We start from the raw sequence: 19631 nt of genomic DNA on the forward strand, positions 1-19631 counted from the left end.
TTATCCACACTCGGATCATGTATCCTCAGCCCCTGCGACCACAGCCTGTGTTTGTGTTTACTGAAATTGATGCTGTTACCAGTCTTACGCACTCAGGTTAGACTAAGCCAATCTAATATTTTACTGGTATTTTAATATTTTAATATTTTAATACAGAAACTGGTACCGAAACTGGTACTCTCCTCATTTTCAGTTGCATTTGCTCACTGGTTCTTGTGCCAGCTTTAGCACTCATCTGATTCCTTGGAGAGCTGATTCAGCTCATTAAACCAGCAGAAACTAGATTTGTTGTTGTTTGGGCTTTTTGATGGGCTACTTTTCCTGCAGGGACAGACAAAAACACTTAGCCCATTTCACCTAATTGCAGTCTCATGCTGGTTTACATCAGTTTAAATCGATCTAAATTGGAGCTGCCATCTTCATTTCTTCACCCCCACCTCCACAACTGTGCCCCCTCCCTGGTGCCATCGCTCCCACTCCTGCTAACGGATGGTGAGCCAGCTAAGGGGGTCATAACCCACCGTATTCCCACTCACTAAAGCTTCACCTCGGACATGCAGACATACCCCTCGAGTCTACTCTGTTCCTTAGACAGCAATTTGTATTCAGTGGTTCGTATACAGTAAATACTTTTGATTGTGTTACTATCTGCCATATCATAAACTGATTATGTATAGAGGCTTCCAATAAGCAGAAACATCACGTTCTGAGGCAAAAACAGAAGAGGAAATACAATGATTCCCAGTGACTATTCTTTCTCACATGATTTTAGGCCTTTACAGAACTACTCCCATTATTTTATTCTCCTAAGCTTTTCACAATCCAACATTACTATTTAGCTTTATCTATTTTTCACCATTCATTAATTTAATCTCATACCCTTTTACACAAGCATATTCCAAGGTTGCATTGTTTCTCATAGGTATTTTTGGATTTGCTCTTTTTGATCCAGACAGGGTACAAAGTCATGCAGGCAATGGCTCCCTTATCTCCCATACACAGCCCATAAGTAGAAAAGTTTTCTTTAGCCTAACATCAATAATGTAATTGAGTCTAGGTGTATGCTTTGTTTTCTTCTCAGCAAACAGACTATACCTTAGAACTTCATTTACACATACAAAATGCATTATTAGGCTTTCCCTGCACTCAAGCCGAGGTCCATCACATGCTTCTCATTGGAAGCAGCTACACTTCAATTTCACAATAAATTCTAACAGTTTGGGGTGTTATCATTGGTGTCACTCATGCTCTTTTATGTTACTGAAGAGAGAAAGCAAACCAAGACAAAATGCTTCATTTATATTTCTATGCTTTTTAGAGAAACAGCACCTACTACAAATCTGCCAGGATTGGTTTAACTTGCGCACTGATTGCCACATTCAACACTTCACTGTACTTCCATCGTTCTGTTTAAATGACCAGATCTACCAGGTGACACCACCACCACCCAGAGATACCATAAGCCCCAAAATAATATTCAGAACAGCTTTTTAAGTGCCATAAAATGTAAAAGCCACAGCTAAGAGCACTTCCAGCACATTGTGTGTAAACATAGTTCACATGATCCTTACCAGGCAGAGCTTGCAATCTAAACAGACAAGACACAGGGAATACTATCCTCATACTCACAAGGCATAAAAATATTAAGTGTAGCTAACACAGGCAAATTACATTGGTAATTTTTCAGAGATGCTCAGAGTATCTGAGTATCAGAGTATCCCAAGTCCGTATCCCACCCACAGTCCCCATGTCAAGCTTTCTCAGCTAGAAAACATCCACTTGTTCTTGAATAGCATGAGAATCTTTTCCATAATGCAATGCTGCTTCCTTTACCATCAAGCCCTAAGAATTACAGTGACCTCCTCTTCTCTATATCCCACTTGCCTTGCAAGGGAAAAAGAAGATTAGAAATCATCTGTCTACAAATGTAGTTTCAAATTACAGTTTTGAAAGAGATACACAGTGTTGTGTCCAACACGGTGGCATTAGTGGTACTGTGCAAATCCTAAATCAAGGAGGAAAGAAAGATCCATCTCTACTCAGATATTCCTTTATGATGCCACCTGCCCTGCAGGACAAAGGAGTGCTCTTACTTACTGAAGTAAACTGTGGCCTGTTTTACCATTACCAAAGGTCCGGTGCGCAGTCCAGCCTCAGGTTTTGGATCTGGCATACACCAACAAGCAACCCCAGCCTATTGTTAGATAAAAAACATTTGCAAATCCAGATCATTTATTGTTGTGATTTTTAGACTGTTCTGACACACTGCCTTCAGTGCCCTGATACCAAACTTCAGCACAGGTTCTGTCTCACATGTCTTCATTTCAGACAGTTTACACCTCCTTGTCCAAGCCACACATCACAAACTCGTTCTCTACAAGTAACTTTTATCCACTGCAACCCACAGAAAGAACTTGCTGACTCTTCAGTTCACAGCCAGATTTTGCAATACTGTGAATTCCTCTTTGCTGACCATACAATGACATTTTCTACTTTCATTACTTTGAAATACCTTTCCTTGAAATTTACAGTGTATTTTTCAAAGTTCTCTTTCTGTGTCTTCTCAGCTGCACATGATGGTTCAGATTTACAGTTTGGAAATGTTGTTTTCCAGATCAAAAAAGCGTCTGCCTATTCAGATACAGCAGTTACTTAATTACAACTTTTGTGGAGACCTTTGATTCCTTGTTTTACAGTTCTGAGGCCATTATCCCCTGGCCAGTGTTACAGTCTTTCTATAAAATTGGTCGGATTCTATGTCTTATTCTTTAAACTGGGCCTATAGTACATATACAGATTTAGGTTAGGTATAAGAAAGAAATTCTTTGCTCTCAGAGCATTGAGGTGCTGGCACAGGGTGCCCAGAGAAGCTGTGGCTGCCCCATCCCTGGCAGTGTTCAAGGCCAGGTTGGACAGGGCTTGGAGCAACCTGTTCTAGTGGAAGGTGTCTCTGCCCGTGGCAGGGGGTTGGAGCTGGATGCTCTTAAGGTTCTTTCCAACCCAGACCAGCCTGTGATTTTATGATTTTTATTTAGGCTGCACGACTTTTTGTAGGGTACCACAAACCCAGAATGATACCCTGTCGCAGCCAGCAATTAGGCACTATTCCTAGAGGTTGGCAGCTGACAACTGCTTTGCCAAAGGAGTCCCATCCATGCTATGGTAATTCACTTTTGTGGACAAGAATATCTCTGCTGGAGCAGCCTACATTAAGCTGAGCTTATCTTTGGGCCAGCTATCACTCACTCACTGCACACATTCTGACTCATTCAGTCACACCATCACATGTGTGATCATCACCAAATTAAATCCTGGCTTAGGTGGTGGTTTGCAGTGCTCTTACTGCAGAGTGGTTTCAGAGATGTTGTGCACTGCTGAGGAGTGCATCATTCCTCCGTGAGTAATGAGACAAGGCGTGCAAGAAATGAGCTTCAATACCACCTCTTTTTTTTTCTCTCCAGCAAAAGATACAGCACTCCACTCACAGCCATGCCATTAGGTTTTGCTTTGACAGTCACTGAAGATCAGTCTTCGTGAGGGTTACAGCAATAGAGCAGAGGCAAAGAACATTTCTCTCAGAGACAACGTCTATTTTTGATCTCAAAACAGTTCCTAAAGTTTATGGAAAAAACATTCTTCTTTTATGGCTGAGAAGCGATTCAAATTTGAGAATCCTGAAGCATTATGAGCTCCAAGGTCTAGATACAGACCACAGATTTATTCCTACTCCCTAAAGGGGCAGACATCCTCAGAAAAACAACAGAGGTATTGACAGGACAGGATCCATGTTATACTTTTACAGATCCTTAATCTGAATGGTTAGAAGATGAAGAACCCATGGCAAGATCCAGGGCAAGAAGTCAGCATATACATAAGCAGAAATCAGTTGAGTTTGGCTCAGTCCATCACCACTGAAAAAACCCAAGTCCCTTCTATTGCAAACAGGGATCCCAACCTTCATGATTTTCTGTAGGGCAAGTCTGTACAGAAATAAACATTCTCAGTGCTCTGCAATTTAAGTTCCACCAGTTGTTCCCACACTTCAGCCCATACCAACCCCTGCACTGACCGAAGGATGTGCACTCAGTGATGTAACCAAGCAGAAAAGCAGCAAATGCCTTTCATAGAAAGCTGCTGGCTCTCAGCTGGCTCATCCCTAGAAAAGTTTATGATATTGACATTAAGCTGATCACCATCTGTTTCCTTAGACACATTCAGATATTTTAAGTGTATCTGGAGTCCAACCCTACACCCATTCATTCACACAGACTACCTGGCTTTATTTGGTTTCCTCACAAGTCAAAGAAGATTTAGTCCCTTCCATGCTCATCATGAAGAAAAAAATGTAATATGATCTACTTACCGAAGGATTTCCTTCCGAGTGAAGAATGTGCAATCCTGTCAAAAACCAAAAAGTATTATTGTACTAGAGAAATATTGATAAAAAAACCAGCAAATAATCACTTTTCAACCTTTTAGAAGTAAACTCAGATCTGGCACTAAAACATTAAAGATTATATTTGTGTATCATCTGCTTTTGACTCAGAAACAATATACACTGTAAAATAACTGAAATAGCCTAAGGACAGGGCTATCAGGGAAAATATGTTGTTAAGGTGAAACTTCAGGAGAAAAAACAAAACAAAACACAGCACAAGACAAAACCAATAGGTTGCTGAAATACTTCTCCACTGTGGAATGACCAGACCAGAAACAAAATTAAACCAAAAAGTAAGGTATAGACCAAGAGCATTCAATAAATGGATCTAGAAAGCTACAAATAACAAATAGATAAAGGAAACAATATTCTATCTTGGAGTATTCCTCTATTAAAGACACCTGATTTAATAACAAAAACAATGTACTGATTTATTAGTTATTAACTCTTTTTGCTAACAATGTCTTTGCACTGTGGTCACTCTGGCAAAGGCTGCAAACTCTCCAAGTTAGGAACATGGATAAAGGGAAAGGCCCTGCTCCAGACAGCAGGCAAACTGTCCAGCTTCCCCTGTGCCATCAACAGAAATTGAAATAACTTACTAGAATGCAAAGTAGAGCTGGCTGAACCTGAAAGAAAAGCTTACAGGCATTCACTTGCATTTTAAATGGCTCTGTGCTGGGACTGCATTTACACTGGTTTAATATTGTCTTTATGAACATCTGGGTTTTGCTGGAAGAATTCACATACTTGACAAAAGAACCAGACTATGAGCAGTGAAATAGTTTGCATTTCATGTATTTCTGCATCAGTCACAAAACCAGTTATACATTCAGGTGCTGTAAGGAACCATAATAATCAGCCCATTCCATTAACAGACATATTCCCTAATCCCACTATTTTACTCAACATGTATTTAGAGCATATTGTGCCTTGCATTCAAAGCTAGCAACACTGGCAGCAATGAAATATTGGATGACCAGTTTAGAACATTGTTCAGGTCTTAACTTCAGAGAATATGCATCTTCTTGTCTTAGAACTAGTGGCTGACGAGAGTGTGTTTCTATAGGGAGCAACAACCAAACCACAAAATTCTTCTTGATTATCCACCTCTCTCACAGGCCCATGTGATGTGACAAGGCATTTGCCTAAGAATTCAGCTCTTAGGAGTTTTCCTCCTTCAATGTAAACACATTTAAAATATATGGTATTTTTAAATCATCAAGTGACAAGACAACATCATCAGATTTGTGAAGTTGTACATACAAGTAGTATGACTCCCCTAGTCCTGCTCTTCAGTCAACTAGTGAAAAAGCATTTCTTTCCTAAGCTGATAATCATTCTGGCTAAATGCCTACTTCTTCCAAGAAGGGGAAAAGCAAACGATCACAGCTAGCTGAAGCAGTCAAGCAGCTTGTCTCAGATACCCAGCTATGCTATCAGTCCAGCATGGTATCAATTATTGAGTTTGCTTGCTCTCCTCCACATAAAGCAGCAGGAGAAGCAGGTCCTCCTTCAGTGTATTGTGTAGCAGAATAGCATTACAAGGCACAATAGGAAGCACCTTGGGAGCTGCTGACACCAATGTCACATTGTCTGGAACTGCACAAAGTGAAATAGGAGCCAGCTGGTTAAGTCTTCATTAATTCCAGCACACTCAACACTTACGGGCAAACTGTCACTTAAGGATGCTTCACTTACTAACTAAAGGCAGGTGCAATCTCACAAATAATTGTCATGCCCTCAGCAGCAATCATCCTGTAATTATATAGGCTTGAGAAAACAGCACACACTGTTACTTAACTAGAAAGCTGACAGGGAATTGATATGCAAATGGAGATAAAGATGAAAAAGAAGTTACCCTTTGCCTTCCAGAAATCATGACAAAATGCCATTGGAAGACTCAGGAAGGGGTCAAACCATAAGCCTTTTTTGCTCAAGGTCCACAAAATTTTGTTTTAATCTGAATCATTCTTTGGCAAACACTATTGTCTGGTTTTCTTAATCAAACAATTTTTTTACTAATATAATCCAAACGCCACCGATATCAGAGACCTTTATAACAGAAGTAGTTGCAAGTATCTGCCTGAGCACTGTTATTGACTGCAGCGCTCCAACTATGTTTGCTCATTACATGGAACTGTGTGTCAGGGATGAGGGGATGTCAAAAAAATAGTACAGTGGTTTCACAGGCCACTTGCAGAGATCTTGAAGCTACTCAGGGTCAGAGCACCACAAATTAATTGTGATCTGGCCTATACTTTTGATCCACAGCAAAATTATAGACACCACTTAAGAAATGCTTTTCCATTAAGAAGCCTGTCTGGTCTCAAATGGCTAATGTGAAAGCCACGGCGCCAAGTGATCTCTGCAAGAGGAGTCCAGCCATCCCTCTTGTTTCTCCCAGCTTCTTATTTCTGCCTCTTCCCTCATGCAGACTTCACACCAGTGAGTAGTATAACTGTATCAGAGAATGCCAAAGGAAAGAACTAACGTGTTTGGAAACTAACCTAGCAAAAATGGGTTCATTTCCAGCTCGGATCATTTCCTTTTAGTGGCTTAGAATATAGCATCGGTAGTGCTGGTACAAGAGATGAAGCTAAGACAAGTACCTTTTGATGGCAGGAAAGAGAGAGGTGCAGGACTGCCCTAAGTTGGATTAAAGTCGTGATGGAACAAGGGTCTAAATAGCATAATTACATTTTCTAGTTGCTGGAACTCCAGCAATTTAATTCCAATTTAATTAAAGACTTTTGGCCAAAGAAACACAGAGGTGAATCATCCAATTTTCTTCTGGCTCCTTCATTCATACAGAAAATACAGTGGTGGACAATAAATAGTAAACTAAGATGAAAAATTAACTCCCTCAGAAGGAAAGGTGAAGTGGATCCTGGAAAGTATTTGTCATTTATGCATATGATGACATTCACCTTCCTTCAAGCCAGAGACATCATGGAACCCATTTGCTATTATATGGATTGTATTTGAGTTTCTTATGAACTTAAAATCAATCTGTCTATTCTGTCTGGACACTAAAGCCACAGGAAGTCCTGCTAGAAAAGCACAAACTAAATACTGGAAAAAAATACATGTTACCAGAGTTTCCAGAATTCTCATCAATTCAAGATTCCTGGCAAGAATTTATCTGGAGAATCCCTGCTTTTTATTTCTAATCCTATACAACGGCCTGAAGAACTTGTGCTAACAGGAGGCTCCTTGTGGGTTTTAGGTTATAGAGAACAGAACTTTGCCTTGAAGATCACCTTCTCCAGCCCCTGAGAAAATATGTGCTCCTTTCTAAGGTTAGCCATCCCACTCAGTCTGTCCTTGTACCCTTAATAATCAAGTTAATTACAAGTCTGACAAAGGATCACTGCTGGTTTTTTGGAGGTAAGATACCACTTACACCCATCTGCAATTACGCATTTAACATCCTTATGTCTAGCAAAGTGAATAAAACAAAGCAAACAGAAAAGTTCCCATTGATTTCAGAGAGATCATTTGCTTATATAATGGGACTTGGTTCTCAAATGTGGCCTTTAGGTGCTTAACTGCCTCTTAAAATGCTTTGCACAGAAAGAGACAGATAGCTGGTGTATTCAGGTGCCTCTGGTGGATTTGCTCTTGGCTGGTAGTAACACTTTCTGCAAGTCACTCAACATTACTTGTACAGTAGGGTTAATGGTCCCTACTCTTATAATTTACTTTATAAAAGAGCAGAATGTACATGCTGTTAGAGTTTTATTTTTTGATTTCCTATGTCAGACGAACACAGGTTTTGGACAAAACAGGAACAGAGTAAAATGGTTGTCCACTATCTTTTCCACTGGTCTGTAAGACTTGACAGCAGACTCCTAGCTTGGTTCTGCTTTATGTTTAGTTCTACAGTGATTTAAACAACAACAACAAAAAAGAAATAGAGATAACTGTGCTGAGAATGCTGACACTTAACTTCAGGTACAGTGTGCACACACAGTGTAACAGGAGGTATGGCTCCAGAATTAGAACTCATTCATTTGTGCTGTTGGATAGATTGCAAATCCCAGTGCGCAGCATCAGCATGCAGTCTGTGAATGGCAGCAGCGTCCCCTGAACCAAAGATTATCATTTACCACTTCTGGAAGCAAGTATCAGTGTGCATAAGCACAACTTTCAATAAAACTCATTTCACATAGATAAGCACAACACTTCTCTACAGAAAACAAGAAAAACAGGAGAAAGGAACAGTAGAAGGAAAGACTACCACCCTCCTTGTAAAGAATTTTCTCCTCATGTCCAGCCTGAACCTCCCCTCTTTTAGTTTAAAACCATCACCCCATATCCTATCACAACAGGCCCTGCTAAAAAGTCTTTGATTCTATGATCACCATAAACATATAAATATACACAGTCATTGGATGTCAATGAGACTAGTACCAGCTTTTAAATTGTGTAGCTGTGCAAGTTCTTTAGTGAATCCAGATTTGAACACTAAAAAATATCCTGACAGTTAGTATCCATTAATAGTATTGGTATATGGACTTCTATCTTAAAAAAATAATGCCGGTTGCATCAGAATGTCAATGGAAATATGAACATCCAGTCCATCTTTAGTTGTAATCATAGATATTTTACAACTACAGCCAGAACGACTAACACACCCACTGAGTCTCAGGAGGAAAAATCTGCAGCCATAAGGAACCAGTTTGTATATTTATACTGCAACATGGGAGTAAAAACAGTTGGACACTAGCAAGGTCTGAGGAAGAAGCAAACTGTCAACAAATGTAATTTTGCTCTATAATCTATATATACACCAGATGGTAACATGAAACCAAAATCTGACTAAAGGATAATTTCACGAAAACCTTATTGCATTATTATGCCACTTAACTTTGCACATTAACAGCAATACTTTATCAAACTGAAAAGTATGTTTTACAGGAGGTCCTGGGGAACCTGTGATGAAAACACTTTTTGTGTTCATTATCACCAAAGCTCCTGATTGAGTCAAGCACAGCTTTTTAAAATCAAAAGATAGCTCGATGACCTAGTTTCACTTTATAAGGGGCATTTCTTGACAGATCCTAACCTACTTTGTTTTATCTGGTTTTGCATAATTCTCATGAAATACAGTTGAATCCCAGTTTGACTAGAATTTTATACAAGGAAAACAGCTCTGCAATGGACAAATCCTTGTGTAAAAGCAGCAAGTCATTATTTCATATTAATATCTTCTATTGCCTAGAAGACAGCCAGAACAAACATCAGCTTGTTTTGAGGGTGCATTAAATAACACAGAGGACTTAATCTTATTAATGAACAAATACAAAAACAAACAGCTTGCAATAAAACCAGTAGTATCTGATCTAAAATATTTGTGCCCTGTGTTCTCTAGGTTCTGTCTATTAGGGAAAAAATTACAACCAAATTCATGTAAAATTCAGACCACTTATTTGAGTAACCCCAGAAAAGCAATGAGATTGATCAAACAGTGGAGTGGTTTGTCCATACCCCAAGCACAGCTTCTGTGCATTTCCTACTCAATGGAATTGTTTTTCAGTGAGAAATGCAGCGCCCTGAGGCCAGCACACAGCTCTGCTGCGCCTTTATTCTATACCTGCATTTTGTATTGCCTCAAGTATCTTTAAACAGCATCACTCAAAACCCCCTAAAATTCCTGTTCATTTTCTTTTCTCATTATGAGACTTGACCTCCAAAATTCGTCTAAAGACAATTTCTTTTAAAAGCTTAATTTTAAGATGTTCTTTGATTGCAATGAAATACATGTTTCTTGCTGATTAATACTTAACCTTTTCCCGAGCCAGACCTTGGTTAGATTTTGCATTTTGTGTAAAAAAACCCAACCCCAACAATCAAACAAACAAATAAAACTCTGACACACAAAGCCAAACTAAACCAAACCATACCAACAGTCACGCACTCTAAAAGCATAGAAGTCAGAAGTCCCCAGTAGAATTCATTTTCTTTCAAGGCTAACTTGTAAAATGAGGTGAAGCTCAGTAAGGAAACCAAAGCTTACAAAAGCCTGATTTCCAAACATTTCACTAAGCTTATGAAAATGTAAAGAGCTGCCAACTAGAACACTATCTTACTAACAGATAATATGATCTTAATAACAGGTGACATGCCAAGGTGTTAGGAGATCTGCAGCTTTCCAGTCTTTAATTTGCCTCTAGCTATTTCAAATAAAAGCAGCTGAGAGGTTTAATATTATCGATTCCTACTACACATCTATTTTACAGTTTCAACTGGCCACCCATCGCCAGTCTTAACGCAGACTATTTAAAACACTTGTCTACTAAAAAAATTGAGGTCAGCTTGTGGGTGACCAGATTTACAATTACTTCATTTAAATGTAAAGGTTCTGCTAATGAGTGACTCTTCTATATGATAGTTTATGTGCAAAAACAGTTCATACATGGGCATTTCAGAAAGTTTAAGACAAATCAAATAAGGTTATTCTATTTATTTAGTATCATATTAATGATTTGAGATTTATGCATGCTAGCTCTTAAAGTAGGTGATTTGTCTGCAGCTTAATCTTTACTCCTGAAAACCAAAGTCTTCATATGGTTTTTACTGTACTTTAAGCACATGAACTTCTCAATTTTCCACCTCAGTGTCTCCTATGGATCAAGAGCTTAAAACATCATGCATTAAAAAAAAAAATAATAATAAAAAGTCATGACTAAAGTAATATTTAGGTGCTACAGCTCAGAGCGATTTCTGTTGAAGACAAAAATGGTGGAAGTTACAGCCAGATAACACGACAGCCAGAAATGTATTCAAATAAAGAAGTGCAAAGTCTAACCAAGAAGGGAGTGAGGTTTTGAACAGGAACTTTGGGAAGTTAAAAAAACCCAAACAACTATTTTACAAAAAAGGATTAAGTTGACTGTTCTGCTTTGGCCATTGTGATACTATGGATGCTGTAGCCCTGAGTATTATTGTGAAGAGAACAGCACCAACTAACAGACACACAAATGCCTGGTTCTTTGGGAAAAAAACCCACCAAACAAAAGAAAAGATTAGTAAATGATCCATTTTAAAAGCATAAAACAGATGTAGATGCCTGGCTGTACACTGGGGTACAGCTGTGCACAACAGTCTGTTGTAAAGCAGATCCAGGTATACAGTGTGTGGTTCAGAGGACCTGGCAACTCAACTGCTGGGTCAAGAAGTTAAAAACCCGCGTTTTAAGAATTATGGAGCCATTACCTCATTCTCCCCTTTTCTATTCTGAAGGAATTCCACAAATGACAAAAAGCCAGATAAGACAGCAGACTCCAAGCCAAACAGCTCCATTTGTATTACAGCAACCGCACACTGCCCCAGAAAGCAGGAGAGGAGAGAGCTCTGTGTGTCGATGGCTACAGCAGTGGGCCCAGGATCCCTACATTAAGAGATTGTAGGAGGAGGTATGCAGGAACTAATGGATCAGAGGCAAATCACTGTCCAAGTAAGGTCTTGATCTGACTGTCTGCAGCATGAGGCTGATATACCTTCCTAACAAATTCTAGAGGTTCTTGTCCTGAAACTTGTTATCTTACTGTACCTAACATATATAACAAGTGCTATCACTATTCAAAAATTACCCAGCACTATCGTAATGAACTACAAGTCTGCCTGTAACAGAGAAATCCCACAGGCTAACTCAATCCACCGGACCTAACTGCTGCCAGGCTTTGAGATCAATTACCCAGCATTATGAAAGGCAGGAGCTGCAAAAGCCATTAGGGAAAGGCAATTTCTACATGAGAAGTAGTGAATTAGGGATGACATTTCAGCTCTTCCATTTGCCAGTTTATGTCAAGAAGATAACAATAATTACATTTGGATTTTGTTTTGTTTCACTGCAGTTGTGCTCTGTTCTGTGTTCAGTTTCATTGTTAGTAGGAAGACAGACACTGGTGTTTTACAGATCTTTGATTTCCCTCTTGCCTATCCAGCAGGGTTGTAAAAAAAGACACAAAGCCTTTTTGGATCTTAGACTACCAAGTCTAAGATTGTTAACATAGGCTAATATATTACAGTGCCAGACTGCTAGTGAGGGTGACATGTGTGACAAAGTGGAAACTAAAGAGACTCCATTTTTCCATTTCCTACAACAAGAAAAAGGCCAGGCATTTAATAAAAGCATTTCTTTTATGCCTTATTTTCACCATGGAATAACATTTTAGAGCGCTTGAGCAAATAACCCTAGGCTGACTCTCTGTGACTAAATATCCACACCTGTGTGAAGTCCATGGTAGCAGTCACTCCAAAGAAAATCGGTATTTAAAAATCATAATTTCTACTTTAAAGGCTTGAGCTGCAGATCCTGAAGGGAAAAACAAAGTTATTTGCTTTTGTGTGCACTGGATCTGTCCCTTGGTTATCAGGAGGTAAACTAAATCTTAATTTCCTGAACTGTTAGTTCTGTCTATGTTTATGGCTTCACGTAAGAGAACAGAGCAGTGCAGCCAGCCCTGTCAGCTGCCTCTTCCTTCAGCACACTTCATTGCACAGATTGCCTCACTGTATTTTCAGAAACTTGTTCAAGATGCCCACTGTGCAGAAAGCTTCCTGCAACCCGTTTCAGTCAGATCTGTAGTGTGCTGCAACATGACTGGAAACTGGGAATTATTACATTTTTACCCTATTAAAAATCCAGCTGATGTGACTTGAAGTAAATAAAGTACCGCCACTATGATATGCCTGGACATTAAATGAATACTTTTTTTATAAGGCGAGAAACTGCCATCCAGGAGTGGATGCAAGCATAAGGATACCTATTTTGGAATTACATTAAGCATGTTTCTAGGACTTGACTTATCCTTCAGAGAAGTTAATTTATACAAGACCTTCCCCCCCACACCCCCCTCCTTGTCACCAAAGACATCAAGGAAAGAAAGAGAGGTTATTGCTACATTTTCTTCTCTACAAAACACTCAATAGAAAGATTCTACTAAAAGCTCCCATTGTCAAGCTGATCACAGTCTTTTTATCCTGCTTCCTAGTGCAGACATTGGGGATTTGACTCCTTTCCCTGTATACAGAGAAGGGAATTAAACTGAGTACATTCAACAACCCTGCCTCAGAATACTATTACAATTGCTAGAAGGAACAGTAGAATACATGCATGCAGGGTACAAATGAAGTTTTTGTTTATTTTTGGAAAAAACACACCCCCCCAAACAAACAAACAAGACCCAAAGCCACAAATATATGAAGATTACTCCTTTCCTGCCCCTAATGCAAACTAAGGTATCTTACCTGGTAGGCATCTAGCTGTTCATCAGTAAATATCGTTTGCTTATTACCCATCTTAGATGAGGAGTTCTTCCTCTATGCAAATGCATCCCATTAGAAGTAGCTGGATTCCTCTGTATTGTAGGCATTTAGAGCATGTATACTCCGTGAGCGTGCTGAAAAAAATCCCAAAGCCTGCATTGAACTGGTTTTGGCTGTACTTGTCCAATGAGGAAGGACACAGGATCAGGAAATCTTTGCAAAGGCTTGACTTGAGTGTGCCAGGAAGGAAAGTGTTAAAATCACAGGCAGGTGTCACCCAAAAGCAGCGATGCCATTCTCCATTCTCCCCGCTTTTTCAGAGGCTTTTTTAAGAGGCATACAGAGCTTTTAAATCACAAACCCCGAGGAGCCAGGACTAGAAGAAACCAGCTCTCTATTGCCTCAGTTCTCACTCCCTTGTTCACTTCAGGGCTCTCCTGCTCGGCACCTTCACATTTCAGAGCAGCTTTGCGCCACCCGATGCCCTCGGCAGCGCAGTCGTATTACATGCACACAGAGCAAACCTAGTAACTAGCAAAATGGATTAGCAGAGCAAAAGTTTCTGCAGCTTCTCTCCCCACAGATAAAAGCACATCCTTGTCAGTGCTTGGATCTGACCTGCACGCAGCTGCTGATGTTAAACACAGCTGGAAGGAGTCTCAAAGCATCCAGAGCATCCCTACAACGTGCCGCGGGGGCTCCGCGCTAAATGCTTATCTACACTGTGGCTACAACAAGCCCTGTCAGGGATGTGAGCTCACCACCAGAGGTGCCAAACTCCCAGGTATACCAGTGAGTGCAAGTATTCCTTCTCACGTTAAATAAATACATTTAAAAAAAATAAATCGGGAAGATTAAAGTACTTTAGACAAACACTAATCTGACTCGTTAGGCTCAAGCAAGCAGAGCTGGAAAGAGAAAAAACTGTGACCACAGCCTAAAGCAAAGGTAAAAGGTACCACTAGAGGGCACAGTGTATTTCAACTGTTACAACCCTGTTTCCAGATTTCTGGGAAAAATTTAAAAATAAAAGAAATAAAAGAGCTTGTAAGAGATACAGGCAGCCACAATGAAGAATTATCTAATATCTGCAGAAGGATAAGCTCTCATAAGAACAGTAGAAAGAAGGCTGAGCGAATGGGAACAGGGAGGAAACGTGTTAGAGTCAGTTTCTTTGGACTGCTCACTTCCCGTCTGTGCACATCGGAAGGGGAGCGGTTGAAACTCTTCCTGCATTCCTTATGTACAGCTCTGCCAACAGCCACTATTCCCTCAGCAAGTTAGCATCTCTAATGAAAACACCTGGTCAATTACCTTGTCCTTTTTCCTACAGCTTCTAATGATCCTGACCAACAGCACCAGGTAAACAGCAATTCAATTTGCCTTCACATATAAGAACACAGAACAAATATTTAACAACAATACTGAAAGTCAATATATTGTTTACAAGCTAAAAAATATCCTATGAAGCATTGGATATGTAGTAAAAACCTCCTGTGAAGTGCTGAACTGCAGACTGCTCTAGGAGCCAACCTCTGTAGATGGTAACATTTAGAAATGCAGATTTGATAGACGCAAACCAGCAGTGCCCTGAGCAACAAAACCACAAGGTATTACCATAGACTCAGAATAAAGGGCTTGATTCACCAAAGCTAATTAGCGAGGAGCAGACATCAGCATTTTAACAGCAAAAGAAATGGATTCTACTAGTAGAATATACTGCAGCACAATTTCAGAATAAGAAGGAAGAAGCTGCAGTGTAAGAACAACACAAACTCTGAACAACCTACCATCAGCTCAAGAGTGCAGCAAGCATCTATTCAAATATGAGACAACTGAACCGATTGTTTGTTGCATGGCCAAAATGACCTCTGTTTTTCTAGCCATTAGTGTTGTGAGGTTTTCTCTTTTCTCCAAGTTACTGTGGCTTTGGATTCTTGTTATTTTCCAGAGGATTCTCCACAAAACAGAATGCAAAGAAGAAAAAAAAAACCCAAATCTGCAAAATACAGTATTTCTATTTATTAAGGAATAAAAAAAAAAAAATGAGATCAAGAGCTTTTGCAGTTCTGAAAGTTCATACATGTCCTCAACTCTGAATGAGCTTCATGACTGGCTTCTGTGGTTCCTGATCTAATGAAGCATGTTTCCTATCTATGATCTGGTGGTACTGAAATGCAAGAGCTAGCAGCTGTTCTCAGTCAGACCAGACCAATACTTAGCCAAGTGATCTGATGAAATAGCACTCCCCTCACAGCCACCTAATTCAAGCTGCCTGACTATGCAAATCAGATTAAATGTAAATGGCCAAATTATCTTTAATGCCATTATACAGCAGTGAATTGACACCAGGGGTGCATTGGGCTCCATATCTTTTAATCAGGAAAACTGGTGTGGCTAAAACAGCTGATTGCTTTAAAAGAGTTAGAAGTTCTTGCTTTAAAAGACAGACTCAGGTTACCAAAGGAACTGCACCCACCAGGTAGATGGACAGAAAACAAAGTGTTTCTTAAATTCTTCTTTCCATACTCTAGAGAGTATCTTTTATTAGTAAATGAAAGTGTATAGATTTTTAATAAGAGGATTAAAATACTGATTGCTGAGGGTTTCACTATACTAGCTAGCTCTTCTCAAGTATGTTATAATGGTAACTATATTTCACTGCATAACTATCATACTATAATACCTGGGTAAAATTTAAAGACAGAATTGCATAACTCTTGCAGAATATGCAAAAGACAGAAATGCATAAACTCTTATTCACTCCTATCTGTTCGTATGTATCAAAGATCAGATAATCTTTCAGTTTGCTCTTTTTCACTTCTTCTATCTGTTCATATTTATCAAAGATTAGTTTTATTTTCCAGTTGGGTGTCAAGCAATATATTATTTACTCCCAGTGTAAGCTACTGCAACAACTCAACACTTCTCTATGTGCACAGCGAGAGTGGACCTTAATGCTGCCAGCACCAGCCTTCTGTCACACTTGACTGCATTTCAGTTTCTCTAAACTGTCTGCCAAAGCACGTGATTTTAAGTTATTAGCAACACATAGCACAGGGCATCTTGCAATCAGTGGCAAAGTTTACTAAGGAAGAGAGTATATATATATAATAGTCTTGCCATTACACTGTCCATGATACCAGAGAACATGGTTAAGTAGTCACTGTTCATCTGCTCTAAAAGTTTAATTCACAGAGCAGAAAATCTGGTATCAACCACATACACCAGATTTAATATTTTATAGCAAGATGTCCATCAGCTGCAATGGCTCAACACCCTCCTAAGGCTGCACACTGAACTTGTTTCCACAGCCACAGCTCAGGGAGTGGGACAAATCATGCCAGCACTCCTGAGCACCCTCAGTGCAGTGTCCTGTTCTGAACTGTTGCTAGCCATGGCACCAGGTGACTTTGGTTTATTAGTAGAGGTGTAAGTTCAATAACCTCCAACAGACAGGTCATGCTACCTTAAATTGCCTCTGTGAATTGTGCAGGGAGAATTTGGCTGTGCTTTAAGTATGGAAGCTCTGATTCCTTATACAAGGAGAATCAAGCTACTATGAACAGAGGTCACTTTACCTGTTAGTGAGAGGACCCACACAGAGTTTTAACCACCAAGTTGCATATCTACTGCCTTCACTGCTCAAGTTGGTTTGCTGCAACTTTTCACTGGGGAAAAAAACCTGTGAGATTTCATGCCTGTTACACCAAGAATTCCAACAATTTCTTCCCCCCACAGATGTTTCCTGGCAGGTTAGCTCTTCATAAAGATTCACGCTGTTAGCAAAAAGAACAGTTTTGACCTAGAAGGCCTGCCTGCACATTTATTCTGTTGCTACTTTCTGGGAGTCGTTAGGGCCCCCTTCTACTGCAAGCATAAGCAACAGTGATCGCTACTTGCAATGATTACAAAGGAGAGGCTCTATCCTCCACTGATGCTGTGGAAATTCCTCCTGAGTCTTTGAGGCTTGTTTTATTTACTTGAAAACTAGTCACAATTCTGTTTGCTCACAGATAAATGAGGAATAATTATGTTCACCTACAATAGGTGCTGTGGAGTTAAAGTAATTAAAATGCTTGTGAGTTCCTTAAATAAAGATGCTACAGAGCTTAATAAAATTACCATTGTAATGTGCTACACCAACTGTCACAATTTGCCTCTTATTTAATAGTTATTGTGAAGTATAAATAGAAGATTAACTGTAAATACACAGTTACAAAGTACAAATCCTAAAATAAGTGAAAAAGACAGTTTGATGCTACTGCAGTACATAGGAAAGTTGCTTTTCCAGCACACAGGTGACAGGAGAATGCTCAGACCCCACTAGACTTGTCTGAAGTGCTGGGCTATAAGAGAATGTTTCCTGGGACCAAGGCCTGTCTTATGAAATAATAAACAGAGCTGGAGCAAGATGCAAAACTCATAGCCCTCAAGCACATGAAAGATGCTGACTAACTGCCTAAACTGTGTTTGTTATTAGGAGCCAGACCTTTTTGTACAGTATTTAATGCTAAAGCAAACAGACAGAAATTGTGCTAAATTTGTTGTATTTATGATGCTATTCCTCTAGCTTAATAAAATACAGTATCTTAGAAGATGGAGGTTCTGACTGCATTTCATTAAGCCTAAATTCAAGTAAAAAAATAACTTTTTTAAGATGCTTTATAAAAGATAATGCTTTGCGTCAGGGACAAAATAATTAAATAAAATTAATAAAATGGTTTCCTACGCAGACTGAACTTAATATCATTTATTTCCTCATATGGAGTCTCAATACAGTGATCACCAGGGGAAAGAAACTCCTGCTTCCTCTACATGGGCAACTGTTTGTAGGCAAAATAACTACTGCATTGTTCAGCCCTTCTCTGAACAGATCCAAACTAGCTGCTGCTAATGACGCAGTATTGTAGTATTATTATGGTAGCACCTGTAAGACACAGATGAGAAACCTGCTGCAGCAGCCGTTAATATATGTAAAAAAGAATTTCTCCCTTCAATTTACAGTCAAAGTGTAAATCCAGAAAGTACATGCAGATACAGCCAGAAAACAGTAGGAATGCACTGGTCAGATTAGTATAGCATATAATCAACTTAACATTCATGGAGTCCTTTTGTAAGCATCATCGTTAAAGAAACAACAGATAGTAAGAAAGGAGTAGAGCAGATGTATACATGTAGTGAGAAGCAGTATAGTAAAAACATTAAAAATTCAGCTACTGTGTCCTAGAAACATCACAGGTCAATCCGAGATGGGAGCAAGCCTCAATGCACAAAAGGGGATGAAAAAAAAGCAAAGAACAGGATGTGTAAACTGTGGAAAACAAAACATACATGCAGTAGGCTGTACCAACACAGGAAAAATTATGAGTACCTCTGGTGCTCTGTCACTAAAATCAAGAAGAAAAGCAAGTGACCTCCAGAAAATAGGGGCTACTAATGCTATATATTGTCAAATGTCAGTTCTGAGAACTTCTACTCACACTTTAAAGACAACAGCAGTCTGAACACACAGTCTTAGTCCTTAGTTTTCAAGCACATACAGGGCAGAGGTAAGTAAGTGAAGGTAAGACACATACAGGGAACTCTATCACCAAAAACTGGCATGAAATCATACTGAGACAGAACCTGAAGTTTTAAGCTGCCAAAGCGTAAGAAACCAAAGGTAGTTCTGGTTGTCTTTTAAGCTTAAAATTCCAGGACATATTAGACACATTTCATACCACCCTTTGCAGCCAGTGAGTTTAGAAATTCAGTCTTGTTTTTGTAATCGAAGCTGAGAGCCTAATTTATTCCTATAACTGTTTGAATTGACAATAAAACAGTTGACATAAGCTGACTGAATTGCAAGCAATGGCAACATGGTTACTCAGCAGAGGTTACCACACCACAGTCTGAGCAGATCATACAGAAGGTG

General features: G+C 39.4%; 1 protein-coding gene across 1 annotated transcript in view; it reads right to left on the bottom strand.

The window, feature by feature from the left end:
• CIB2 (calcium and integrin binding family member 2) overlaps nt 1–19631 on the bottom strand; it is a 60227-nt gene that overhangs the window by 39564 nt on the left and 1032 nt on the right. The window contains exon 2 of the mRNA XM_030498051.1: nt 4364–4398. Within this exon, the coding sequence (XP_030353911.1) occupies nt 4364–4398 (35 nt within the window). The remainder of the gene's footprint in view (nt 1–4363; nt 4399–19631) is intronic.

This window comes from Strigops habroptila, chromosome 9 (assembly GCF_004027225.2).
Source record: "Strigops habroptila isolate Jane chromosome 9, bStrHab1.2.pri, whole genome shotgun sequence".
NCBI lineage: Eukaryota > Metazoa > Chordata > Aves > Psittaciformes > Psittacidae > Strigops > Strigops habroptila.